The sequence below is a fragment of the Canis lupus genome, chromosome 11, assembly GCF_003254725.2.
Source record: "Canis lupus dingo isolate Sandy chromosome 11, ASM325472v2, whole genome shotgun sequence".
NCBI lineage: Eukaryota > Metazoa > Chordata > Mammalia > Carnivora > Canidae > Canis > Canis lupus.
In genome coordinates, this window is record NC_064253.1 from 19,975,886 (window position 1) to 20,003,843 (window position 27,958).

Here is a 27,958-nt window from a genome sequence, read left to right on the forward strand (position 1 = left end):
TCTCCAGCGGGTCCTTGTTTGGGTCGCCGCGCCAGGGCTCGGCGCGCACGCGCACACCGCGCACGCGCACACCGCGCACGCGCACGCCCCGCCTCTGCCTCCGCGCGGCGCCGCGTCCTTCGACCCCCGGCCGCGCGCCGCGGGCCGCTGGAGGCGGCATGCGGGACTACGACGAGGTGACCACCTTCCTGGGCGAGTGGGGGCCCTTCCAGCGCCTCATCTTCTTCCTGCTCAGCGCCAGCATCATCCCCAACGGCTTCAATGGAATGTCAGCCGTGTTCCTGGCCGCCACCCCCGAGCACCGCTGCCGGGTGCCCGACGCCGCGAACCTGAGCCGCGCGTGGCGCAACCACAGTATCCCGCTGCGGCTGCAGGACGGCCGCGAGGTGCCGCACAGCTGCCGGCGCTACCGGCTCGCGGCGATCGCCAACTTCTCGGCGCTCGGGCTGGAGCCGGGGCGCGATGTGGACCTGGAGCAGCTGGAGCAGGAGAGCTGCCTGGATGGCTGGGAGTTCAGCCAGGACGTCTACCAGTCCACCATCGTGACCGAGGTGGGTACCAGCCCCCGCGCCGCGCCCGGAGCCCGGAGCCCCGAGCCCGGGACGAGGGGAGGACCTCGGCCCTCCTCCCGAAAAGGTGCACGCTGCATGCTGCCCCTCTATATCCCCAACACACTACACACGTCAAAGTGGACATCCTCCGAGCACCACTTTGCGAAGTGACTTCTAACCAGACCATGCCCTTCATAGCACGGGTGTCCTGCTGGCCACCTATCTTGATGGCCACCTCGAAGACGAACCCAGAAGGCCTTGGTGGCCCCTGGCAGATACTCCAAGACCCCGAATGATCAAAGACTTTTCCTAGATGGAAGTGGGAGGGTTGAATGGAGCAGAGCCAGAGCTTGGGCTTCGGGGCTGTTACAGTTTTTCCTCTAGTCTCTTGGCATCTGTTCAGAGAGAGAGAGAGAAACACTTCTTCCTTTTTTTTTTTTTTAAGAATTATTTATTTATTTATGATAGACACAGAGTGAGAGAGAGAGAGGCAGAGTGTGTCACAGGCAGAGGGAGAAGCAGGCTCCATGCGGGGAGCCCGACGTGGGACTCGATCTCGGGACTCCAGGGTCGCGCCCTGGGCCAAAGGCAGGTGCTAAACCGCTGAGCCACCCAGGGATCCCCAGAGAAACACTTCTTGAAGAACTTTTAAAGCTAAAGGAAGCGTGTGTATAAAATTGTCACATGCTCCTTTCTCCAGTTACTCTTTCCTCACCCACCTTCACCCAAAATAAGTCTGGTCATACCTTGTCAGGAATTGTTTTTTTGCTTATGGTTAGTTATCAGAATTTTAGGGTCCATGCATCTGAAGATCCGTTCAGGGTGACTTGTTGGTCTGGAATATTTTAGAGTATTCAAAGGCAATATCGGAGGCAGAGGTAATTAAAGCATACAACTTTTAGTTAATAGGAATTGTGTGTGTGTGGGGTGGGAACTTCTCACTCCCCAACCCCTTGGATTTTCCTTTTGGAGTGGCTTCGTATGTCCCCTGGTGACCCTGCAGCCATTAGAGCTAGATACATGGCGTGATGTTAATGGATGCATGTACTTGTGCTTTGCGTCTTACTCAGATGCTGGAACGCTAAACTCCCCGGAGTCTCAGCAGAAATGAGCTAGCAGAGCAGTGAAAAGAATCCTCAGTAGGCACCAGGGTGCCCAGTTTCTCTGGGTGTCAGGATCAGGGATTCACAAATTGGGAAAGCTTTCTGGAGGTGGCAGCCTCTCTGAGTCTGAGGTGTTTATATGCAAAGACTGGTACAGCAGGAAACAACATAGAAGGAGGGCAGAGTTCACAGGGTAAGGGCCAAAGGGGAAGGCTCATAGGTCTTGGTATGGCTTCAAACCAAAAGGGCTGACCCGGGTCCTGAGCTCCCTCTTAATGTTTCTTCTGTAGGTGTCACCCTTCAAGGGAATCTAATCACTGCTCTGAGACTCTTGGCTGGAGGGGAGGGTGGGGGTGGGATTAGAGCTCTCTCTCTCTCTCTCTCTCTCTGTTTGGACATCTGATGCCCCTAGCATCTGTGCCTCCCTTACTCCCACATATACATAGTAGGAGTGTGATCTGAGCCCCACTGGGATCTCTCAGCTAGTAACATCATGGCAGTGTCCTGAGGCATTGTTATGCCTCAGAAGGCAGTCTGTTACACTCCTGGAAGCCAGTGAGAGTTGTGGAAACAGTGGTTGTCCCTCCGGTTGCTGGCAGAGGCCACCAAAGAGAAACATACTTCATGACATGGAAGTCCCTGCAAATTTTGCTTCTGGCTGCACACGGAAGGGAGAGGCAGTGAAGTCAGAAGAAGCTCATGGCATCCTTGTGGGTTTTACCCTGACTTCTAGAGTCCCTTGGCTTACTCACGTCATTTGCTCTTGCTTCACTGCCCCGCCATCCTGTTTTGGGCTGAGTGAGGCTGGTGATGGCACTGATGAGCTCCCAAGAGCAACTCTAATGAAGGGGTCCTTGAACAGCGGCTACATTGCTGCCAATGTCAGTTTTTCCTTTTTTGTATTTAGCCTATTTATTTAGCCATCTTAGCGGTTTCATAAGAGCTGTATGCCCTTTTACCTACTTATGGGTTGTCCGCCTTTGCAGGGAGGCGAGGTTAATACATTACTTAGCCTTTTGTTTGGGGATGCTGGAATGTCTGACTCTTAAGTCCAAGACTGCTTGTTTCTCCCAGATGAACAGTCACTGTTGCAAGTTACTGCATTAATATTCTGATTTTCTTTCAACACGGACCTAGCCTGCTGACCACTGCAACTAGTTCCAGGTCTGCTAAATGTTTCAAGCCTGCCCTCTGCCCTGGATCCTACATAGAGGTGTTTATAAGTACATTGGTATTGAATTCTTTATTTTTCAACAGAAGATGAGAACCATAGGTCTCCTGTTGATTTTTTTTTCTTTGCTGAAGAATGTACATGTCGTACTAAATGTTGTGGCAGTTTTACATCTTTGCATCTCCCAGACATTATGCCGGATACAGACTGGGATACTCTGGGAAATTTTTGTCGGATGTATTAATGAACAACTTAAATGCTGTCTGAAGTTTAAGGGCTGAAGAAGGAAAGGACAGTTGCATTCACAGAAGGGAAACTGGGAGGTAGTCAAAAAGCATTGACTGAAATATTTTAAGAAAAATGTAATCCCCCAGCCCACAAACTGTGACTTGCCCCTATATGGATCTGCAACAAGGTTTTGGAATTGGTGGAAAGGAGGGGACGCTATGAGGCGAAAAGGAATGTTTGGGGAAGAGTTTGGCCTCGTACTTCTAGGGTGGCCCCTTCCCCGGCCCCTCAGTCATGGCTGGAGTACTGGAGAATCAGCCAGCACTCCTTGCCATGCTGCTCCAATCCCTGAGAGCTTCTTGGCCCAGGACTTTCCCCTCCTCTGGAACCTGGTGATTTCTCAGGCTGTCCCAGCCTCCTGCTTTTAGATGTTTCCCTAGCCAGAAAGATTCTTTTAGAAACTTACAGCTCCCCTGGCACCCATGAGTTGAGGTCTCTTCATCGAAGACCTAGCAGTTGTCTCTGTCCCTTTGCTTCTGGCCTTTCTCTCCTTCTCTGAAGCCTCCTCCCACAGCCCATAGCAATACTTTGACTCCATTCCTTATTGTCCTGGAAAGCCTCTTTCTCTAGACTATCTTTTCTATCACTCTTATCTCTTGTATAGATCATCTTGGAAGATAGGAGAGCCCCCACTTTTATCTACAAGCCCTCCTGAAGGAAAAGCCTGGGAGGCAGGGCTGGGCTGACTCCTTGTGGAAAGACCTAGAGCTTGTGCTTCACTGCTGAGTTTTTGCCTACTGTGTCACTTGGGGAAGCCCAGACCCTTAGCCTTGCCTTTGGAGCTTATGGCAAAGCCAGAGAAGTCACTTGCTGGGTTCCTTAGGTCCCTGTGCACACACAGTCATGGCAGACCCATCTGGCTATGAGAGGTCAGATTGACCTACGCTAGCTAGCGGAGAACAAACATTTTGGGTCAAAGTTCTTGAGCTGACACAGGGAAGAGGGTGAAGGAGAAAAAGAAAGAAAGAAGGAAAGAAAAAGAAAGAAGGAAGGAAGGAGGGAGGGAGGGAGGGAAGGAAGGAAGGAAGGAAAAGAAAAGAAAAGAAAGAAAAGAAAGAAAAGAAAAGAAAAGAAAAGAAAAGAAAAAGAAAAGAAAAAAGAAAAGAAAAGAAAAGAAAAGAAAAGAAAGAAAAGAAAAGAAAAGAAAAGAAAAGAAAAGAAAAGAAAAGAACTTTTCACTTTTGTACAAAATAGCCTCTCCTCTGCAGGGCACTGCCAAGCATTATAGAGGATATAGCAGCAAATTCTTTGTCTCCTTGCCCTGACGACTTTGGGATAAGGATCTGCCATTAACTGCAGCAGGAGGCAGGACAAAATGTGTGTAGGAATACATGGTGGGATCCCTGGGTGGCGCAGCGGTTTAGCGCCTGCCTTTGGCCCAGGGCGCGATCCTGGAGACCTGGGATCGAATCCCACGTCGGGCTCCCGGTGCATGGAGCCTGCTTCTCCCTCTGCCTGTGTCTCTGCCTCTCTCTCTCTGTGACTATCATAAATAAATAATGCCTTTAAAAAAAAAAAAAGGAATACATGGCATTCAGTAACAGGCGTTGCTTACCTGGGTGTTTGACCATTGATGCGGTCAGGCCAGGTACATCTCAGGGAAGAGCTTCTGCCCTATGGGCACAGACCCTATCTTTTTTCCCTTCCAGCCAATTTATAAGTAAGAACATTTAGTCCCAGGGAGCTACATCATCCCTCTATTTCCCATAACTGAGAAGCAGCTCTAATTATATGGTGTGTACAAGAGACACGGTTCTCTCTCTTCTTAAAAATGTTAACAGCTTTATTGAAGTATAACTGACATAAAATAAATGGCACATAAGTAAAGTGTGCGATTTGAAAAGCTTTGAGAGAGAGAGAGAGAGAGATCTGTGAAAGTATCACCACCAGACAGACACATTTCTGACCAGGAAGGATAGCAAGTTTAGGCCCCTTGCCAGAGTGGCTCCCAGATTTTTTTCATATTGTGCCCACTTTCACAGCTCACTCAGCTGAGGGGTCACAATGCTAGATGCATGACTTGAATCTTAAACCCACATATTTGGTTCTAACTTTAAGACTTGTTATCATTAGCCAGTACAGCCCATCGGACGTATCAAGTGGAAGCATCAGTGAGCTAGTCTGTAGCTGCTTTAGTCACAGCTGGGGAGCCAGGAGTTCAGTATAGGAACACTAGATTTCTTTGGAAATGCAACAAGCCTTGGGTGCATGGCCTGGACTCTGAGATTCTCATCCTGCTCCTCTTAAGGAGGATGCAAGCCAAGTCCTGGCCCCATTGCAATCCATGTGGTGGTTGACAGGTAAGTGAACGGGTTGGGTGGATGGGATCTGATCCGTGCCTGCTCTTGTGTTCATTTTTTGAGACCAGTTATGTCTTCTGGCCCTACCCATAGGCTCTCTATGTATGGCCAGTGGGAAGGAAGTCTTAACTCATGCTTGCTTCTGGAGGGCTAAAACCAGATCCTGAGGATTGTTAAGAATCATCAGTGGTGGGATGCCTGGGTGGCACAATTGGTTAAGCTTCTGACTCTTGATTTCTGCTCCGGTCATGATCTCAGGGTCGTGAGATTGAGCCCATGTTGGGCTCTGCGCTGGGCATGGAGTCTGCTTAAGATCCATTCTCTTCCTCTCCTTCTGGCGCTCCCCCTCACTGTCAAACACAAACAAACAAAACCGATCTTCAGTGGCGGACAGAGAGCCCAGTTATTCCAGGGAGTTACACATTTGCCCAGAGTAAGGACAGGCTGGACCAAGTGGCTGGGTTGAGGCTGCAGGCCCTAGAAAGATGCTCTATCTTTCTTTCTATCTATCTATCTATCTATCTATCTATCTATCTATCTATCATCTATCTATCTATCTATCTATCCCAAGATGAGCATGACAGATACCTTGTCTGCTGCAAAGCATAGTCTGACCTGGTTTCGGGTGCACCTGTCCTTATCAGCTCAGAATTCCCTACCAGCCTATATTGGGGGATCTGACTTTATCAGTGGAGAGGGCTGTAGAAGCCCCTGTGGATATGTAGTCTAGCTCAGCCTTATGGAATCCCATCCCTTAGAGTCCCGATGAGAAGCAGCCACTGACTCTTCAGTTTTTCATCTCTGTTGCTGCAAAAGTTAACACATGCTGGCTAGAAATAGATCCCATCATAGAAGCAGCAGTAGCTATAATCTGGCTCCTGAAACTCTGCCTAATACTTTATCTAACACCCAGAGGCCTGCACCCCATCACCAAGTCCCCTAGCTCTGACTCCCTGGCCACTCCTGTCCTAAATTTAGCAGTCATGTCTGTATGGGGGCTGCCCGAGGAGCACTGACCCTTCTAGAAGAGAGATGGTACCTAGGTGCTAGAACCACTGAGGCTGCAGAGGTGGGAGGGCTGCTATAGCCTGAGTATTCAGATGCTCCAATATTCTGGCCTCCTGCTAATTAGAACTTTCTCCAGATAGGAGTTTGAAATCCTACCTCTTCCTTGGTATAGGGATCCCCACAGCATTCTCATGCCATCCAAGGTGAATGTTTATTCCAGAGTGAAGAGCCAGCTATGCGACTAAGTGATCCTTATTAGCTATGGGAGTTTTTCATGCCCACCCTGGAGACTGCTTCCCACCGCCTCTGAGGTGCCTGGAGGTTGTGTGCATATACTGCCCAGCAGGGAAGCAGACTTGTTTTTTCCTCTGTCACTGACCTGGAAGAAATGCTTTCTTGGAAGCCATGGACTCCCCCTGTTTGTTACTCGGGAGCCAACAAGCTCCACAGAGTGTAGGTCAGCAGCCTGGCACCAGGCGGGCCAGGGTCTGAATTCCCTGAAGGGCAGCCTTCTGGTGATTACTGAGCACTATCTCTCTGTGCTAGGAAACATTTTTCTGGGAACCACCAAGCTTCTTGTTTTGGCTTTTCGTCCCTTTTTTTAGCTCCTTGTTTGGCTAAGGCAACCCAGAGTCTGAATGTTCAGCTGCTTCCCCATGCTTGCAGACTTCTTTTCTTGGGAATTGTGGATAGAACTGCACATTGGGAGCTGGGAAACTCAAGTAGTACGGCCTGTTCTGTACCCCAACCCCTATTTTACACATGAAGAAGAAGGCAAACTGGGGGAATAATCTTGACTGACACTGGATAACCAGCTAACTGTAGAGTAGAGGCTAAATCCAATTTCTTGACTTCCACCTCAGAACTCTTGGCTGTAATTGGGCCTGGTGTTATTGGCACAGCATCAGGGATCCCAGCTGTAAATGTCATCTGAGTGTCCCAGCGCTCATTGGCTCAGAGGGGGGCCTCAACAGAGCTGCAAGAACAGATCTAGAAGGTACATCCCAGGCCTTGTGGCCTCAGTCCCTTGCTGGATGCCTTGACTCTTAGAGCCCCAGAACCCTGCTCTAGAACCACTCCTGTGCCATTCCTGTCAATGGCCTGAACCCCACTGAAAGGATCCCCTGCCCCATCCACATCTGGCTCCCCCCAGATTCTTAGAAGCAGCCATGAAAGGCCTCACTTCCTGGATTGACACATGGGCACTGTACTTGCTCCCTATCTATCCTCTCTCCTCAAATTGGTGACAAAACAATGGAGCTGAAAGCTATGAAAACCAGAATGAGAGGGGACCTACTCTTCCTGTGAGGGGGAACCTCTCTGCTTTGCTGTCCAGACAAGCCTTTGGCTGCCTGAATGAGCTCATGCACCCATTCAATACTGCAAACAGAGCCTGCAGGGATAGGGAACATTCTCATTTCATTTTCTAAGAGGCCTTAAATTTAAAACTTTAACAAAAGAAGTGAGTGATGCATCTCTTTGCTCCCCTTACAGTGGAACCTGGTGTGTGAGGACGACTGGAAGGCCCCACTCACGGTCTCCTTGTTTTTCGTGGGTGTGCTGGTGAGCTCCTTCATTTCGGGGCAGCTCTCAGACAGGTAAGGTGGGTGTCTATCTGCTGCAGCTGCAGGGGACCATGGCACTGAGTAAGGAGCATATATGTGCCTGGCTCTTAACTTGAGATGGTAGTGTTCTCTCAGCCCAGGAAGAAGAAGCTGTGTCTATACTTTAGATTTCATACCAAGTAAAGAAGAGAGCCAATAACCTCTTCTCCCTCATTCTTGCTGAATAGAACAACCTGAGCTAAGTGTATCCATGATCTAGTTGACCAGAAAGTATGCCATGATTCACTTCTTGTACCAGTCTGGCTGGCCTTCCCCAGGTAACTCTTTCATGTCCCCGACCATGGGAGAGGTAGACACTACACACACATGCAGAGAACTTTATTGAAGATCTTCAAGTGTACAATGAATGGCCACCTCTGTGTTCCCCAACCATCATTTTCTCTGCATGATGAGAGGAGATCTAACTAGACAGTAGTGGCTGTAGTGGCATAAAGGCAGAACTCTTGTGTTCATAGGGCTGATACCGCTTAGCTACCTATGGTTCTAGCACATACTTTGCAACAGGAAGGACATGTGCTCTTTTGACCTATAGCAGGTCATTTATGTAATTCCAAGGCATTTAACTCAAGTTACATTCATGGCTTAAGGAGTTCATCTATTCTTGAAATTATTTGCAAAATTTTAGAGATTGTATATGAGCATTTTTTTCTGAATAAAGGCCCATAGTTTCCATAAAGTTCTCAGAGGGCTCAATTACATCGTATCTTCCTACCACAGGGCTCCAGGGTCTGTTGGAGAAGTCCACAGTGAGAAGAATAGCCTTCACCAAGGTCCTTGGCCATACTGTATCACCTGGTAGAGTCCCAGCATCCTCCTGGCTGGTTGGGGTCTAATAGAAAAGTTCAGGATGAGAATGTCATCCTACTTTAAGAACAAATTTTATTATCCCATAGCACAAACTCAGATGATGTCCTGGCACGTTTACACCCATAGATTGTCTTTACCTAAGAATCATGAGAAATATGTGCACTTCTCACAGATTTGTGTTTCCCAAGTGTATCTAGCCATTGGAAAAGGGACAAATTCTTGCAGTCACCAGTGAGCATTAAAGAGTCAAGTAGCCATGACCACTGATTGACAGTTCTAGACAAGACTGAGACACATGCCTTTTTGGGAGAAAGACCTTTGCTTCCTGAGATCTTTAATATAACAGCAAGCATCAGTTGATTGCTTATATTTGTCTAATAAATGCACAGCACCTAATATGTGCCAGCCACTCTTATCAGCACTGTACAAATTTAAAAGAAAGAAAAATAATCCCATCACAACCCTGTGAAGTAGGAAGTATTATTACTCTCATTTTATAGATGAAGAAAATGAAACCCAGAGGAGTTAAATCACTCACACAGTCACAAAGCCAGCAAGTGGCAGTGGTAGGATTTAGGCCCAAAGAGTCTTGACCCTCTGTTTTGTGTGGACTACTGTTCTCAGGCCATGCTTTTCTAGAACTTGCCTTCTAGCAAGACAGAATGTATTAAACAACTAATTGAGTGGTATACTCATCCTTTGTGGTGTAAGCAATACAGGGAAGTAGAGGATGCTAAGAGAAGGTCTGACAGGAGGCCCGGAGAAGGTGAAGCATGTGCTGGGAGTGGAAAGAGGAATAGAAATTAACCAGTGATAAAGAGATGGAGAGAGGAAGGAGCATTGTGGGCAAAAAGAGATGTACTTTAGAGAGTCAGGAAGAAGCTGCACACTTTAAGAACTGGAATAAAGTCCTCTCTGGTGAAGGTATGGAGAGTGGTGTAAAGAGGAAGCAGTGAGGCAGGAGGAGGCCCGAGCAGAAGAGCAGACCAGGCTTAGCTGATGACATTTAGAAGTTTGAGTTTTAGTCACAGAACAGTGGGGAGCTATTGAGAGTTTGTGCAGCATAATCAGATTTGTATTTTTTTAAAGATTTTATTTATTTGTTCATGAGAGACACAGAGAGAGGCAGAGACAGGCAGAGGGAGAAGCAGGCTCCCTATGGGAAACCTGATGTGGGACTCCATCCCAGAACCCCAGAATCACACCTGAGCCAAAGGCAGATGCTCAACCATTGAGCCACCCAGGCATCCCAGATTTGTACTTTTTTTAAACGATTATCTGATAACATTGCAGAGCAAGGACTGGGGTTGAGGGGAAACCAATTAAGAGGCTGTCACCATAATTTATGTGGGAAATAATGATGGTTTGGTCTAGGCTGATAGTGATAGAAATGGAGAGAGAAATAGGAGGTCCAATCAGCAGGACTTGGCTGTGGGTTGGATACAGGAAATGAGGGGAAATTTCAGGCCTACACAGCAGAGCAGGTGATGATGCTCTTCTCTAAGACAACTCTGGAAGAGGACCATGTTCGTAGGTCCAGAGCTCAGTCTGGTTGTACTGAATTTGAGGTGACTGAGAGTCCTAAGTGGATGTGTGGCTCTGGTGCTCCATGAGAGCTGTGGGCTGGAGAAACACATTTGGGAATTGTCAGCTCCATAGGGCCCTCAGCAGAGCATCTGGAGCGTGGGAGAGATTGCCACAAGACAGTATAGAGTGAGAAGAGGAGCTGCCCAGGACTGAGCTTTGAGACCTTCTGGGTGGGCTGCTGGCAGATCCCTGTCACAGAGTTGAGTGACAGCAGAGAGAGGAATTTCCTTGATGTGAAAATCCAGGCAGAGGTACCCCAAGTTTGAAGTTGAAACTCAACGCATTTTTCTGGGTCATCTGTGTCATAGATTAAGCAGATCTTTGTGGGCCAGCCCAAGAACCTGATTACCATGAACACCATGATTGCCTGAGGAAAGTGTTTCATTTCCACAAATCAAATCCCAAGGAAACAGTAGAAGCAAAATTAGTGAGTATGCTGAGGACCACTTTAGTCTTCTGAAGGGCAAATACAGTGTTTTACAAATCCTCTAAAAAAAAGCTTTCCAGCAGACTTCTTCTAAGTAAGGCCATCTAAATCAAGTAAATGAAGTAGCTAAAAGTGTGGCCATTTTGACTGCAGCCCTACCTTCAGCTCCCAGCATCACCCCCAAGCTTGTTTGTACCCCCATGAGAGGCACTAGGCTCTGTGGGATGGACAGTTCCCGACTGAGTAAGCTGAGTCAAAAGCTTGGGCCAAACAGATGACCTCAGAGCAGTAGATTCTTGCCTCAACTTGTCTGGATAGCAGCAGTAACTTCCTGTGTAGGGCAAAGATTGAGCTTCCTTTCTGACATATCAATTAGCCTGAAATTCAAGAGCAATGAAAATAATCCTGGGTAGTCACAAACATTTTATCTGATGTTACTGAGTTACCTTTATGTGCATAAATTTCTTTTTTAAGATTTTATGTATTTATTCATGAGAAACACACCGAGAAAGAGAGGCAGACACACAGGCAGAGAGAGAAGCAGGCTCCATGCAAGGAGCCCAACGTAGGCCTCAATCCCGGGTCTTCAGGATCACACCCTGGGCTGAGGGCAGCACTAAACCGCTGAGCCACCCGGGCTGCCCTATGTGCATAAATTACAAGAGGGCACATAGCCTTGGGAAACAGTAGACTGACTCTGTTTTCGTAAGCATGTGTGTGGTTGATGTTTTGTTGACAAACCTTAAAAGCAAGCATTTCTGAGTCCAGCCCCAGACTGCCAAAGACTGGTGCCATATAAGGATTCGCTGGGTCTTTCTCTTCCCTACCATCCATCCCCGGGAAGGGGAGGCATGGATGGAGGTTACTCCCTGTAGGAAGGGACCTTCTCTTGGTTGGTGTGTTGAGTACTCTTATTATAGAATAATGCAGGGGCAGTTGGTCTCCTCCTTGACAGGGTTTCTCAACTTTGGCACTATTGACATTTTGAGCAAGAGAATTCTGTGTTATGGGATGCTATCCTGGACATTTTAAGGTGTTTAGAACATCTCTGGCCTCTACCTACTAGATGGCCAGTAGCACAAAGACAAACATAAAACCTGTTTCAGTGGAGAGAAGCACCAGACTCTTTAACATGGCAACAAGGCCTTTTGCAGTTTGGTCCCCACCCCCTTCACGCGATCCCTACAGTCACGCTGGCTGCTGACTGCACATGTCTCCTCACCCCCTCCAGCCACACTTGTGTGTGCTTTTCTCAGCATTCTCCAACTACACCCATGACCCTCCTTGACCATGAAGGCTAACTTGGGGTCCCTGGTTTATACTACCCTGGCTCCTTGTGCCTTTTTTTTCATAGCACCTATCAGATATTGGTAAATAAGAGATGTTATCGTGATTAATTTTGGTCTCCTCCACTATACAGTGAATATTATCAAAAGCTTGGTTCCTCTTGCCTATTCCCCCTTGTCAGTCATAACTTCTTTGAGCCTCATCTCAGTGTCCCATCATCAGGGAGACCTTCCCTGAATGCCCACGTCCTGAAGCCCTCTTCCCAGGCCAGGATAGGTTCCTGGTGAGCCTGAGTGCTGGTCCTTCAGCACACTTATGTCAGTGTGTGATTGCACATTCAGTAGGGTAGTTGTTGGATTAGAATAGGATTCCTGTCTATCTCACCAACTATAGCTATAAGCTCTTTGAGGGTAGAAATGAGAGTTTTGTTCTGTTTTTTATACTTCAGCTGTATCCCTAGTGCCTAGTATAAAATTGATTTCAAATAAACATTCATTGAATGAAAATGGGTGGCAGCCAGTACTGACCAGACTCCAGCTGAACCTGCTAGGTTGAGTGAAGTACATTGACTCGTTCCTCCCTGCCTGTGACACTGTCTTTAAAATAGAATAAACCCATCAAAAAACCAACATTGAAAAACATTTTTCAAAAGAACACAGGTACAGAAAACCACACAGAGCAAATGTGTGGGTTGATGAATTATTCCAAGGAAATAACCTTGTAACTACCACCAAGTCAAGAAATAGAATCTTGCTGGCCACCAAGGAGCCCCCGTGCACGTCTCATCCCAAATATCACAGCCTCCCTCTTCCATAAGTAACCACCAACCTGGCTTTCATAGTAATCACTTCCTTGTGGGGTTTTTGTAGTTTTATCATCCAGGTGTGTATCCTTAAAAACAAGTTGAGTCTAGCCCACTTAAAAATTTTTGATATGTTTTTGAGGGATTATGGGATTCTCCCTCTGTGCTTTTTGTGGCCATACGTTTTATCTTTTGCACCCAGGCCTATAGAATTTCCCAGTCTGGATTTTGATGGTTGCATACTCATGGTGCAGTTCAGCATATTCCTCCTCTGACTGCGTTTCTTGCAAATTGGTGGCTGGATCTAGAGACTTCATCAGATCTAAGTTCATACCCTTTAGCAAGAGTAAGAATCATGCTAATTCAATTACTTCTTCATAAAATGACTGTCAGCAGTCGCTGAAACATAATGCCCATTTACTGAGAATTATAAGATGATGATATTCTAACTTTATCCTTCTTTTTCATTTAACAGTTGGAATACTTTTATAAAATGATATTTTCCTTCATTATTGGTTCCTGTTGACATACTTTACATAGGAATTTCAGGACAAATGTTTCTTTCCTTTATCAGTCTTCATTTAAAATAACCCATTTTTCCATCATCCTCCATAGTAAACAAGTTATTTTTTTATTTTTTAAAAAGATTTCATTTATTTATTCTTGAGAGGCAGAGAGAGAGAGAGAGAGAGAGAGAGAGAGAGGCAAAGACACAGGCAGAGGGAGAAGCAGGCTCCCTACAGGGAGCCTGATGTGGGACTCGATCCCAGGACTCCAGGATCATGCCCTGGGCCAAAGGCAGGCACTACACCGCTGAGCCACCCAGGGATCCCACAAGTTATTTTTTTTAAAAAGCCATATGAGGGCACCTGAGTGGGTCAAATGGTTAAGTGCCTTTGGCTCACGTCATGATCCCAGGGTCCTGGGATCAAGCCCTGCGTCAGGCTCCCTGCTCAGCCAGGGAGGTTGCTTCTCCCTCTCCCTCTGCTACTTCTCCTGCTTGGGCTTTCTTTCTGTCAAATAAATAAATTAAATCTTTCTTTTTAAAAGATAAAAACCATTATGAACATATGGATTTCAGCATAATGAATGTATTTCAGTCCTTCGCAATCATTATCGTAATTCTGGCACTGCCTTGACGGCAGTCCTGGTACCTGGGCTACATGGTGATCCGGCCGGGGGGGGGGGGCGGTATGGGCTGGAGACCAGGACTGTCTATGTCCCATACCCTGGTAGTACTGTCCATGACCCATCCCTGAATGGCTCTGGGAAAAATCCCTCTTGGTGGGGCCCATTTTGGCCACCTTCTCCTCACTGGATCTCTGTTACTCTCTTTCCCCTCCCAGGTTTGGCCGGAAGAATGTGCTCTTTGTGACCATGGGCATGCAGACGGGCTTCAGCTTCCTGCAGATTTTCTCAAAGAACTTTGAGATGTTTACTGTGCTTTTTGTCCTTGTGGGCATGGGCCAGATCTCCAACTATGTGGCAGCATTTGTCCTGGGTATGGCCCTCCAGTCGGAGTTGAGTACTTGATCCTGTGTTTCACCATCACCCCACCACCCACTCTCTAGAGACAGCTGCGGTGTCCCTCAAGGGGAAGTGGTCTCTAGCAGCACCAACCAGGGCTGTGCAGTGAACCCTATGTGCCTGGCCTTGAGTCTCCAGGAGCACACAGCCTGAATGCTGAATTCCAGTGCTTTTCTGCTCTCAGAGATGTGGACCTTGGTCTCATTAGTATTCAGTAACCATCTTACCAGAACTCAGCCAAGATCATCCATAAAAAAACAAGGCCCTTCCCAGAGCTGAGGTTGCTAAGGAGAGTTAGAGATGTGATATGAGGAGCAAGGGCCATGAATGAAAGCTACCTCTTCTGCAAAGCATGGTGTCCAGTGAAACTGATTGGAGAGAACAAATTGATATGAATGAACTTGAGTGTCTCAAGACCTTCAGAGTTTCAATTCCAAGTACATACCGTAGGGCTTTGGCCTGTTTTTACTGAAGAGTCACCAGTCTCACTGGAGGAATCTAACTCTAGCTTATTGGGCCTTAGCTTGTATGTTGAAAGGATTATTTCTTTCTCTTCACATTCAATAGAATAATCTTTTCTTAAAAATATTTCCTTAAGCCCATGTGAGTCTTTCATTATGACTTCCCCTTTAATAAATTCTTCCTCACGTGAGGCTTACATTTTGAGGCCTCCTGTGGCATCTTTAGCGTATGGCTTGGGGAAGTAATGAAATTTTCAAGGCAGGACTGTCCCTGGGAAGCCTAAGAGGTCACAGTGGGGCACCCCCAACAGGTGGTCAGACTGCAGCAGATTCAAAATCCCATCCCTCTCCAGGGCGTGGCTGCTTTTTTGTATGTTTAAAATTATACAAGAGAAGATTAGTAAGGAAATGACCTAAATTAAAGGACTGACATAACTCCTTCCTTGTTTCAAACAGGAACAGAAATTCTTGGCAAATCGGTTCGTATTATATTCTCTACGTTAGGAGTGTGCATATTTTATGCATTTGGCTACATGATGCTGCCACTATTTGCCTACTTCATCAGAGACTGGCGGATGCTGCTGCTGGCACTGACGCTACCAGGGGTGCTGTGTGCAGCTCTCTGGTGGTGAGTTTCGCCTGTGCCCCCGGGGTGCCTACCGGCAGATGTCTTCTGTTCAGCCTTCACCAGGGGGCAGCAACAAGCCACAAATCCCTGTTTGGGCTCCTGGAGACAGGAAGTATAAATTATTTGTAAATAATTTATAAATTATAATTTGTATATTATATAAATATAAAGTATAAATAACTTGTAAATTATTTGTTTCAGAATCTTTTCTCTACACTCAGAACAGCCAAGAAAAAAAAAAAAACAAAATCCCCAGACGTCAACAGACTTGTTCTCAGTCCTGTGTTAGGCTTGATCGAAGTGCAGGAAAAGGAAGAAGTAGTAGCTGAGAGATGATGAGGTCTAGCATGACCTTCAGGAAGTTATCAGACTGACAAGACAGCCTAGGCCCTGGTTCAGGCTGTGTGTTGCTGAGGCCTCATGCCACAGGCAGAAGAAGAGGGAGAGCCCTAGAAGTGAGAGTCCCCAGCGTGGCTACATGGAGGAAGCCAGCTCCATATGGGCCTCTGAGATCGAGGAGTTAGGCAGGCAGAGAAGAGGCCTTCCTGACTGAGAGAGGGAACACAATAGAGGGGCTGAGACGGGAATTGCACCTTGCAGGTAGGGTTGGTGAGATCACTGCTCCCCTCAGAGCTGAGAGCATTTCAGAGCATGATGGGAGAGGACACAGAGCGCAGCATGGGTCTTGGTCATGACCAAAGGGCAGGGGCCATCTAGTGAGGTAGAAAATAAGATGCACAAAGTTTCAAAGTCCCAGGTGCTTTGGTAAACATAGGTGGGGTGCCTGACAGGTCACTCGGATGGATCAGGGCTGGAGAATGAGAAAAAACTACAGGTTAAGAAGCTAGTGCAGAAGCTTCTGTTGATCCTGGGAACAAGAGCAAACAACGGGACTAGGGGCTGGGCTGCTCGGGGCTGTGCCAGAGGCAAGAAGCTAGGCCTCAGGACCCCATCTTGTGGCTGTTTCTGCAGTGTCCAGCAGGTGGCACCACTGCTCTTCAGAAGTGGAGGTGACCAGCCTGAAGAGGAATCCCATCCTGGTGTGCTGGCCACTCTATAAATTTTGTGCACTCTAGGGTTCTCAGAAGCTTAACATTAGGTCATTAGTGGGTATGGTATGAACCATCTCTTTGCTTGGTTCAGAAACACCAGACATTCCCCCAACCCAACTCTGGTTCTAAAACCCCATTTCCCACCTGCACATATGCTATACCTGGTCCCTTGGGCAGGATGGTCTTAGTGAGATGGCTCCTTGTACTTCCAGGTTCATCCCGGAGTCCCCCCGGTGGCTCATCTCCCAGGGGCGATTGAAAGAGGCAGAGGTGATTATCCGCAAGGCTGCCAAAATGAACGGGATTGTTGCACCCTCAACTATCTTCGACTCAAGTGAGGTAAGTGCTACATAGGAGCTAGTGGAAAGGTCTCATTGACCATAATTTTAGGGCAGCATCATGCAGGAGCCCAGCCCTCCTCCTCCCTGGGCCTGAGCTGCCCTGAAGCAGGCCCTGTTCAAATTCACACATTGAGGAATAGGCACCAACTCTTCTCCTTTCCTGTGGGTTTTGGGTTATATTTTATATGATTCTTTTCTAGGCAATCATACCTAGAAACCATCATAAACCATTAATTTGAATAACACTCTGAGTAATAGACCTTTTGTGAAGTTGCCATTGTGGGAAATCATTGTTTCTTATGTCTAATATAGTTTCTCATCTTGAAGTTTTTTTTTTTTTTTAAGATTTTATTTATTGGGAGAGAAAGCAAGAGCTAGAGCAGGAGCAGAGGGGGAATGGTAGCGGGAGAGGGAGAAGCAGACTCCCTGCTGAGCACAGAGCCCAACGTGGGGCTGGATCCCACGACCCTGAGATCATGACCTGAGCCAAAGGCAGACACTTAACCCACTGAGCCACCCAGGCACCCCTTAAAAGAAATACAGTGTGTAAAATATGAAGCAGAAGTAGATTTGGAGTTAGAAATGTTCAGTCTCTTTACACCCACCAATCATTAGTTGTTGCATGTCATCTTGCAGCCTGGTCCTTCTTGATATCCGCCTCTTCCCTCTATGCCACCCCTCTTGCAAACCCTGTTCTCATGCACCGTGAGTAATTTCCTGGCTCTGCCTGATTCCTGGGTCTTGCTTCTCCTTCCTGTTCCCTCTCCCTCCACCCTTGGCAGCAGGCAGTTTTGCTTAGTCTCATGACTACCACAAGAGGTCAGAAGTTGTAATTGCTGGCTGATGGAGTTCTGGAATGTGTCTCTGATCTGATGGGAAGACAAGGGACCTGCTGTGAGGACAGCCTGGAGCAGTCAGACTGAGGCGTGTGCAGAGTTGCTCAGGACTCGGGATGCAGATCCAGAGAACAGTTACTGTGGGCATCAGGGAAATCCTGGCCTGAGAGTTAAGTGCTGGCCCAGTACCAGCTCCCGCTTAACATGTACTGGTAAGGGCTCTAGATCATGGCCGTCTAGGTGGGAGGAGATGGCAGGGCAGGCTTTTAAGTATGGTGGCCTTGGTGGCTTTTCAGTGGAGGTGAATCCAGAAGCCCCACTGGCATCTTTGAGGAAATGAGGCTATTTCAGGGGCTCCATTAAAGTCAAGAGTTGACCTTTTGTTGAACTGCTAACTTGAGAAAAACAAACTCCAAAGCTGAGTTTGCTTAAGAAAGCAACATCAGTGTATTTAGACGTGTGGTTTATTAATGTCCTTGGCTGTGCCAAATTTCATAGGAAGTTACTCTGGGTGAAGCTGAGGTCAATTTTCCTGTTTTTCTATCTGAATTTTTTTTTCCCTGGAAGTAGACCAGTAACTACATGGTATGAGAACTCAAAGCAGAAATTCTTTTAAAATATCAGATCAATAAACTACACAGCCAGTTTCTCTCTCTGACCCAAAGGGCAGGGAGCCAGCCTTGGGAAGGAATGCTCAGAGTCCTCCCTGGAATGTGGCCACTGATGGAGGCTGGGGTGAGGCCAAGAGGGAACTGTCAGTGTGGGCCTCCGCCTTGGCTGCATCCCCTGAGGGACTGGTCACCTACCTTTCCTTCTCATTCTCCTTCCCTAATGGGTCATTGACAAGGCCCCGGGAAGCCTTCTAGCTCAAGATACACTCACTGTATTTACTGTTCTTTTCAAGAAAGAAATATAAAATACTCACCAACTCATAGATGCAGAAAGCTCAGGTACTAGGGTTTGGGGTATATTATTGGATCTCTGAGTCTCCAGCCTCTCCCTCTCGTACCTGTGTCATATCGTTCATGCAGCTGGAAGACCTGAGTTCTGAGAAGCAGCAGTCCCATAGCATCCTGGATCTGCTTCGAACCCGGAATATCCGCATAGTCACCGTCATGTGCATAATTCTGTGGTGCGTAAGTGAGACCTACCTGAAGCTTCCAGACAAAGCTTCTGGCAGTGGCTGCTAGGCCTCTCATTTGCAGACATGTCTCAGACCAAAACTGAAAGCCTGTGTCGTCAGAAAGTGGAAAGGATCTGCCTTGCAATGGAAGAAGTGGGCATATTATAATTCTGAGCTTCATAGAATCTCAAAAAAGGAGTATGAAATCTGTTGGGGGGATTTTGAGGAAGCTGTAGACTCTTTGGGGAATCCCTCTAGATCCTGGGGCAGATGCTTGCTCACTGTGGGCCCTAGTTTGTTTCTGCCCCCCTGTGCCTCAGATAGTGACTGAAGAGGAGAGGGGAGGCCTTTAAGAAGGATCTAAGTATGGGGATCCCTGGGTGGCTCAGCAGTTTAGCACCTGCCTTCAGCCCAGGGCATGATCCTGGAGTCCTGGGGTTGAGTCCCGCATTAGGCTCCCTGCATGGAGCCTGCTTCTCTCTCTGCCTGTGTCTCTGCGCCTCTCTCTCTCTCTCTCTCTCTCTTTCTCTCTCTGTGTGTGTCTCTCATGAATAAATAAATAAAATCTTTAAGAAATAAAAAAAAGGATCTAAGTAAAAACATTATGTCCTTTCCATTACAGAGACTGCTAAGTACTGTCTGGAAATGTGGAAGCAGGACATCCTCCCTCTGGGATGTTCAGAGACTGCCCTGGAGGCAGGGCCATGGTCTAGATGGCCTCTTCGGGCTCCTTCTAATGAGGCATCTCGCCAAGTGTGTCAGAAAGGCATTTGTGAGTTACCAGAGAGAGGGGCCACAGCCTAGTGCCTCAGTAGGCTTTGCTGGGCAACCAGACCCTTGGGATTATAGACCAATACCTGAGCCTGCTGGCAGACTTCATCTCCCGGCCCTTATTACAAGTGCCATCCAGCTTTGGGGCCGCCAGCTGTTTTGCTCACTGAGGGATACTATGAGTCACCTATTTCCAGGGAATGGCCCAGGATCCCTCAGGGCAGTGCACCACCCCTGTGTTGGCCTCAGACAGGACCAACATTCAACCTGCAGCACAGATTTGAAAGTCTGCGATGAGTCACCAGTTCTGTGGTTCACCCAGGTGCTCCTCGGGCTCTTATTTCCCAGAGACTCCTGGGCCTTCCCTTTTCCCCTAATTGTATCATCTATGGTTCCAACATGCAGATGAGTTAAAAGCATTCTACTCCATAAAGGTCTGGTTTGCCAGAGAGTGCCAGTCATCAGCAGAGAGAATGTCTAGTAGGGACAGGTCCTCTGGGACACCAGGAAGCATGCAGATGGGAGATGATGTGGGCTCACCATCGGAAGCTCCTCCTCTTCTCACACGTACAGTAGGATTGGGATCTGCCACTTCTGTCCAGCTTCCTCCTGGCCGGTTGCCACAGACAGAAGGTCTGCCGGGGGTCTTTCTCCAAATGTCTGACCTAACGATTGGTCCCTATTTCATCTTATTGCTCCAGTCCTGTAACACCCCACTTGATACGGGCCTCCTTGCTCATTCCCTCCCTCCTTCTGCAGTTGCAGGATTTGGGGAAGGTTAGAGGGTAGGGAAGTAGCTTTTGTGAGTACTTCAGCTTCGGGTTTTTAATGCTGAAAGGCAGGTTGAAGGCTGTTTCTGGGTTTTTTGGGTTATTGGTTGTTTTTTGTTTGTTTGTTTTTGTTTTTTTCCCAACAAAGTAAATCCATCTGAACTATCATAAGCCTTTTTGCTGGGACACTTTCTGTTTGGAATGCTCTGATGTTGCTCTGGCCCAGAGTTAACATTGGGTGGGGAGGAAATTATCTTTTCTTCTAAGAGGGAAGACACGGGGTTAAATCTGCTGTTTTGAATTTTCCACACTAACTGTATCTTAAAAATTGTCTGGGTTGGGAGCACATGGCTGCTGCTTCTCCAGCTTTCCCCTGCACTCTGTTTCAGGATGACCATATCAGTAGGCTATTTCGGGCTCTCCCTTGACACTCCTAACTTGCATGGGGACGTCTATGTGAACTGCTTCCTTTCGGCAGTGGTTGAAGTCCCTGCGTACGTGCTGGCCTGGCTGCTGCTGCAGCACATGCCCCGGCGCTATTCCATGGCCACAGCCCTCTTCCTGGGCGGCAGTATACTTCTCTTCGTGCAGCTGGTGCCCCCAGGTAGGGACCCTGTGCATCCACGGTCAAGGTTTTCGCTGAGTCACACATTCTCTACCAGGCTGTCTCCCCCAATAAAACCATGCTATGACAGCTCACTTGCATATCTGCATCCTTCACAAAAAAAAAAAAAAAAAAAAAGAGAGAAAGTGTCTCCTGGGACCAGCACTGGTCATGGCCAGGGCTTTGGGGGAGTGGTGAGAGCAACCATATGAGGCTGGTGGTTAATGTTACTCTCTGCCCAAGTTCATGAGTGCATATGTGTTTTTCTCTGCAGAGTAAGGGGAAGGAAAGAGAGCCAACACCATGACTATTTAACCTGACCCTATCTTAGTCATTATTTATTCAGCAAGTGGCTCCCAGTGCCCCTCCGGGCTAGGCTCTGTGCTTGGGGCATAAAGTAATGATGCAGAAGTAAACAGACAGAACCCCAGGTCTTTGTGGAGCTCACGCTATAGTTGAGAAAACAACAAACAAGTGAATAAAATTCTTAACGTGCTACAGACTGGGTTACCTTCTATGATAACAGTAAAGGACAATGGAGAACTAGTTTATATAGAATGGTCATGGGCAACAGCCCCGAAGAGGTGGCAGTCAAGCAGAAATGTAGAAGAAGTATCAGGGAAAGCCATGAAGAGGTCTCAAGGCAGAACGTTTCAGGCCAAAAAAACAGCAGAGGTGGAGACTTTGTGGTGATCATTTGTGGGCCATTGCACCCTGGCAGGGGAGAGTTTGTCAGTGTCCATACATAGAGGTTCACTCAGAGTCTCATTGGCACAGCAAGCAAGGTAGGTTGGAGGGTCATTCCTAGGGGTCTGCTGGCCTAGGAATTGTTGAGGTCTGATTAGACATAAAACTGGAAAAGAGTTAGAACGGAATTATCATTCATCCACAGGCCTGTTGTTAATCCCACAGTGTGCACAGAGTGCAGTTCTGGGTGCCACCTGACCCCTTGACAGGCATGTCCTCAATGGTTTGTGGCCTGGAGCAGCTCTACTTGGACTATTGAAGGGCTCACGTTGGTGGTCTCTAGGCTGAGGAGAAGAGCATGTCCTCACACAGCTGCAGGTCCCAGCTACTGTCCTCTCAGTAATGAACTTGGAGGGACAGCTTGACTACAGCCATTTATCCCACAGTAGGACATCAGAGAAACCATCCCCCATATCCCCTAAAGGAGAAAGTATGTTCGCTTTGGGTACCCCCTGATGGCTGCATAGCCTTCTTGAATTGGTGCCTTCTATTTACTCTCTTCCCTTTGCCTCTCCAGATTTGTATTACTTGGCCACTGTCCTGGTGATGGTGGGCAAGTTTGGAGTTACTGCTGCCTTCTCCATGGTTTACGTGTACACAGCCGAGCTGTACCCTACCGTGGTCAGAAACATGGGCGTGGGTGTCAGCTCCACAGCATCCCGCCTGGGCAGCATTCTGTCTCCCTACTTTGTCTACCTCGGTGAGTCCCATGGGCTGAGGGCATGTTGGCACAGTGGGGTGCAAGCACTGATTGCCCTTAAGGGGAGCCATGGTGGGTTGTTAACAGCAAAGCCAGCACACACAGCAAACGAGATCTATCCAGTACCAGATCTGTGCTTGAGAAGGAATTTGTCCAGGCGCACTGTGGAGGAAGCACTCCCTTGCAAATGGAAAACCACCTATAGACAAGCTAGAAATCCATGAGATACGCAAGCAGAGAGTTTTGTTTCTGTCTTAACCATCCCAGGCCTTCCATCAGAAGATACAGTTTCCTTTTCCTAAGAAACTGCATGGTGGTATAGGGAGCCGATGGACTTAATTGGAGAAATTTCTTCTTGGAATCAGAGTATAAAAGGAACATGGAGAGAGAGAGGGCCATTCAAGAGGTCCAATGGACAGAGATTTATTGTAATTTGGAGCACTTTGGTTTTACACTGTGTATAGATCTGCCTCGATTCATGTTTATGCCTTAAAATTACTTGCTCATGGCAGCTGCTATTCCCTGGCACATTCTCTAGCCAGCATATCTTTGGAGAGGGTTGGCAGCCACCTTGAGAGGACCCAGTAAGTGTTGTGAACTTACTACATGGATCTGACAAGCAGAAACACATTATCTAGCCTAAAGGCAAATCGAGCAAGTTGTGACACATCTGGAGAGGTGGAGGAGTTAGTCCCTGGATGAGAACCTTGAGTTCTGTGGAAACCCAACATTGAGAAATAGGAATAGTAATCACGGCTTGGCCCCCTTCTCCTGGCCTGCATCCCTTCCCTGCCCTGTGAGGCCCTGCTGGACCTCTGGGCATCTCTGTGCCAATGCAGTTCTAAGACCTGTCTAGGTACCAGATTCTAGTCGGGCAGCTCAGACCGTGGGAGATGCAGAGGCCTAGGAGGCATGTGGTCCCCTGTAGAGTCTTGGGAGCACAATGGGAGAGAGGGAGACCGAGTCTGATGACACCCCTGGCTTGGGGTTCTGTCTGCTTTGCCATAGGTGCCTATGACCGCTTCCTGCCCTACATTCTCATGGGGAGTCTGACCATCCTGACAGCCATTCTGACCTTGTTCCTCCCAGAGACCTTTGGCACCCCCCTCCCGGACACCATTGACCAGATGCTAAGGGTCAAGGGGTAAGGTTGCCCTGGGTTGCAGTGTTGATTGATGCACTGGGTCTGGGCCTGGCTGAGAGTTACCCACAGATTCTCATAGACACCATGGACTAGTTTCACCATCAGAGGGTTGGAAATGGCAAGGTGCTTATAAACCATGTCTAGTCTGACCCAGACCACTATGTCACCATGTACGTCTCTACCACTACAGCAGCCTGGGACAGCAGAGACCAGGAGAATCCTTTCAGAATCTGCTGTTAAGATTGCTTTTTCCCCTTAGTAAGATACCCTTGGTTCTGGGTTTTGTTTGTTTAGAGACTGGTAGACATGTTTTTAAAGATTGGTTCCTAACATTGGTTTTGCTTGTTTTTACAGAATAAAATACAGGCAAACTCCAGGCCACACAAGGATGTTAAAAGACAGTGAAGACAGCTCCATAGTCCTTAAAAGCACAGCCTTATAACACGACCTCCAGAGCGTGAGAAGGTGAGGAGGGAAGACTGTGTCTCATAAGAAATATCTTGTGTAGACACTGGGTCCCTGAGTGGTGGAGGGCTTTGCCATTCATCCTGTTGACCTCGTGTTTGACTTGCTCATGGCTAGATACCCAGCCTCAGAGGCTGTATGTGGCCTTGGCATGCTACCTTCCCTCCAGACCGACAACTTTAGCTACGTCCTAACTTACAGACCTGGCAGATGGTGGATTGGCACTCCCTAAGAAGTGAACGCTTCACCAGAACCAGTGGGACCTCGAAGAAATAGGAGAGGCACCTACTAAATTTACCTTTTAATTTCAGACCTCCTGAAAAGAGTGGAGGCCTAATCTCCCCTCCTGACCTTCTCCTGGAACTGCATCCCTTCCCTGCCCTCCCCATTTCCCTCTGATGGTGCACTTAGACAAAAAGAAAGAATTGCACAAGGAGTTTGATTTCTCACACTTTCTTGGTCTCAAGGGATAGTAACGGGGATCCTTTTTCCTCAGGCAGGAGAGCACGGATCTGGGGAAAGCTATGGGTGGTAAATATGAAGGGAATTGAGCAGATAGAGACCATGGGCAGGTGCACTGATTTGTGAGCTCTCATACCCCTCGGTGCGACTCCTGAGTAGACTTGTTTACATCTGATCCAAGCTCTGGGCTTGTCTGGGCATATATGAGATGCATCACAGAATCTACTCTTCTTGTTTTCCACCACTGTGTAAGTCAAATCTCCTAGCTCCTGTGGTTTCTGACGTATGGTTCGAAGGAAGTCTGTCAGTGAGAGAGACAAGCAAACTCATCTCTTCTCTCAAACTATGATGTAGAATTTATCTTTTGTGTTTTGTTTGTTTGTTGTTTGTTGTGATGTCTTTTTCTTCTTAAGTTATTTGACCTTCAGAATAGACTTAGGAAAGGCTGGTTCCTCAGCCTCCTGGTTGGTGTCTTTTTGTTTTTGGTTTTTTTTTCAACCCAGAATTACTCTGGCAAAGGTCTGCAGTTGCCATTCGTGCATGGCCTTATCAGCCTCAGCCACTAGCACTTCTCTGAGTGCCAAAAATGACGTCATTGTATGTGTTCCTTTTGTGATACCTAATCATGGGAAAGAAATTACAAAGAAGAAAGTCAGATTGTGTTCACAGTCGTTCAGGGTTCCTCACTTCAGTCGCGTAATATTGGGAGATATTTTGTGTTCTGTGTAACTATCTTTTATGATTATGTTACCATGGTACTCCTAAAGTATATGCTTTACCTGGATAAAAACCATATTTTTGTGAAAACTACTGAAGTGCCTTGGGAAATGAAGACGTTTTAATAAATAAAATGATTTTTTAAATAATAGCAACTGCCTCCAGCCTTTATTTCCACAATTTGGTGAGTCATGCCACAGCATTGTCTGTGTGAACTTGGGCTAATTCTAGCTGTGATTGGTGATGAGTGCCTAAGGATAAGATTTAATCCCTATGTGCTAGAAACCTTCATGCCATTAATGACTATGGACAGAGCCAGCCTCCTTACACATGTGTCTTAGCCTGGGTTCCCCTGAAAGCAGGGCCTGAGACCCCTGCTTCAGTGTAGTTACGTAGTATATTTGGGAACAAGATTCGAGGGAGCAGGATTAAGGATGGGAGAGGAAATAAGGATAGATAGAAACTCAACACAAGGATGCACTGTCTGTGCCAAGGGCATTGCCCCAGCCAGCCACAACTTCTGAGGAGCCTTATGAAATGTATCTTAGAATCCTCTGATCTGCCTCATGGATAAAAGGGAAAAGCATTTATGTGTTGGCCCCCTTTCCTCATTCATCAAAGGCAGTCCCACAGGAGTCACCTCCCCACATTTCTAGGTTACACCTGTGTGAGTTCCGAGCAGGATCCTCCCCCTGGGTAGAAAGCAAGAGGTGATATATGGCAGACCCAAGGTGAGGCACTGTCAGATTGTGCTTCTGTGAAGGTGATCAAAGCTTGTGTGAACTGGTTACTGCAACAGTGGCTGGAGTAAGTGGTGAGTCTGGGAAGACTATGGTTTGGACACAGTCCACAATACCTGTGTATATAAAATGTGCCACATGGCGACTTGAGCTAGAACATGTAGATAGACTTGGGTAAAAAGCTCCAGTGTTGGACAGGTAACTCAAAAGGCCTGTTTTATAATATAACACGCAGTATCAAACTCAGGTAGGAAGGAAGGAAGCTCATGTTCTGGATCCCTGTTGGCTTCTCTACTCTCCTCAAACCTGGTTCTGTGCCAGGTTCCTAATTAAATGGCTTCACGGTAACTCCAGAATATAAATATGGTCCTGCCTGCCCTTTTCTTGTTGCATGAGTGAACAGTGTCTGAGTTTTCTCTCTTATTCTCAGTGCTGATTCCAACCATTTGTGACCTTCTGTGGGTCAAAATCATAATTACCTGAATGCTTAGAGCTCTTCTTTTGGCAAGGCAATAAGTAGCTCATGTCACTGCTTCTGGGGCTGAGCCAAGTATCTGAAAATCGAAGCCCTCTGTCTGGGTCCCCTGGGCTTGTTTCTGTCAGAGCCACACCTTTGGGAAGACTAACCTGGTCAGGTTATCCTGACCAGGGATATCCTTACAGGGAAAGAGGGGTGCATAACCTGTAGTCACAGGGAAAGTTGGTGCTCAGTTAATACCCATAAGAATTAGAAACCTGGATACCCATAGAAATACAAAGGGCAAAGCAAATGAAGTGACGGAACAATTCAGATTTTAAAAGTATTTTTGATTTGTATTTCCCTGATGGCAAGTGATGCAGAGCATTTTCTCATATGCATGTTGGCCATGTCTATGTCTTCCTCTGTGAGATTTCTGTTCATGTCTTTTGCCCATTTCATGATTGGATTGTTTGTTTCTTTGGTGTTGAGTTTAATAAGTTCTTTATAGATCTTGGAAACTAGCCCTTTATCTGATATGTCATTTACAAATATCTTCTCCCATTCTGTAGGTTGTCTTTGAGTTTTGTTGACTGTATCCTTTGCTGTGCAAAAGCTTCTTATCTTGATGAAGTCCCAATAGTTCATTTTTGCTTTTGTTTCTTTTGCCTTCGTGGATGTATCTTGCAAGAAGTTACTATGGCCGAGTTCAAAAAGGGTGTTGCCTGTGGTCTTCTCTAGGATTTTGATGGAATCTTGTCTCACATTTAGATCTTTCATCCATTTTGAGTTTATCTTTGTGTATGGTGAAAGAGAGTGGTCTAGTTTCATTCTTCTGCATGTGGATGTCCAATTTTCCCAGCACCATTTATTGAAGAGACGGCCACGATAGCCAAACTGTGGAAGGAGCCTCGGTGTCCAACGAAAGATGAATGGATAAAGAAGATGTGGTTTATGTATACAATGGAATATTACTCAGCTATTAGAAATGACAAATACCCACCATTTGCTTCAACGTGGATGGAACTGGAGGGTATTATGCTGAGTGAAGTAAGTCAGTCGGAGAAGGACAAACATTATATGTTCTCATTCATTTGGGGAATATAAATAATAGTGAAAGGGAATATAAGGGAAGGGAGAAGAAATGTGTGGGAAATATCAGAAAGGGAGACAGAACGTAAAGACTGCTAACTCTGGGAAACGAACTAGGGGTGGTAGAAGGGGAGGAGGGCGGGGGGTGGGAGTGAATGGGTGACGGGCACTGGGTGTTATTCTGTATGTTAGTAAATTGAACACCAATAAAAAATAAATTAAAAAAAAAAGTATTGTTTTCTGCCACAGATAAAGATGAAAACAAGAGTATACCCCATGATCTTTTCCTATTCCTGGCAACTAATTCCTGTCTCCATCAGGGTTCCCTAAACACTCTCATGAATTCCAGAAGGGCTGGTATTTGC

At 47.1% G+C, this 27,958-nt stretch overlaps 1 protein-coding gene and 1 long non-coding RNA gene across 7 annotated transcripts in view; one reads left to right on the forward strand and one right to left on the reverse strand.

Moving 5' to 3' along the window:
- Positions 1–27,670, forward strand: LOC112650467 (solute carrier family 22 member 5). Of its 6 annotated transcripts, none has more exons than XM_025433188.3 (11): positions 1–551; positions 7,916–8,019; positions 14,303–14,476; positions 15,401–15,697; positions 16,837–16,963; positions 18,833–18,933; positions 20,855–21,069; positions 22,334–22,516; positions 23,525–23,660; positions 24,015–24,125; positions 27,364–27,670. In XM_025433188.3, the coding sequence occupies exons 1-10, from the start codon at positions 159–161 to the stop codon at positions 24,100–24,102; spliced, it is 1,818 nt and encodes a 605-aa protein (XP_025288973.1). In that variant the 5' UTR covers positions 1–158; the 3' UTR covers positions 24,103–24,125; positions 27,364–27,670. The 6 variants fall into 6 exon arrangements, with proteins under 6 accessions (XP_025288973.1, XP_025288972.1, XP_025288975.1 ...); XM_025433187.3 differs by lacking the exon at positions 27,364–27,670 and adding an exon at positions 24,327–25,455; XM_025433186.3 differs by lacking the exon at positions 27,364–27,670 and having other exon boundaries at positions 2–551; positions 24,015–25,455.
- Positions 4,843–27,958, reverse strand: part of LOC112650472 (uncharacterized) — a 36,037-nt gene continuing 12,921 nt past the window's right edge. The window contains exons 2-5 of the long non-coding RNA XR_003130210.3: positions 16,786–16,910; positions 15,605–15,671; positions 8,759–8,875; positions 4,843–5,763 (exon numbers count right to left, since the gene is read on the reverse strand). This is a non-coding gene — a long non-coding RNA (uncharacterized LOC112650472). The remainder of the gene's footprint in view (positions 5,764–8,758; positions 8,876–15,604; positions 15,672–16,785; positions 16,911–27,958) is intronic.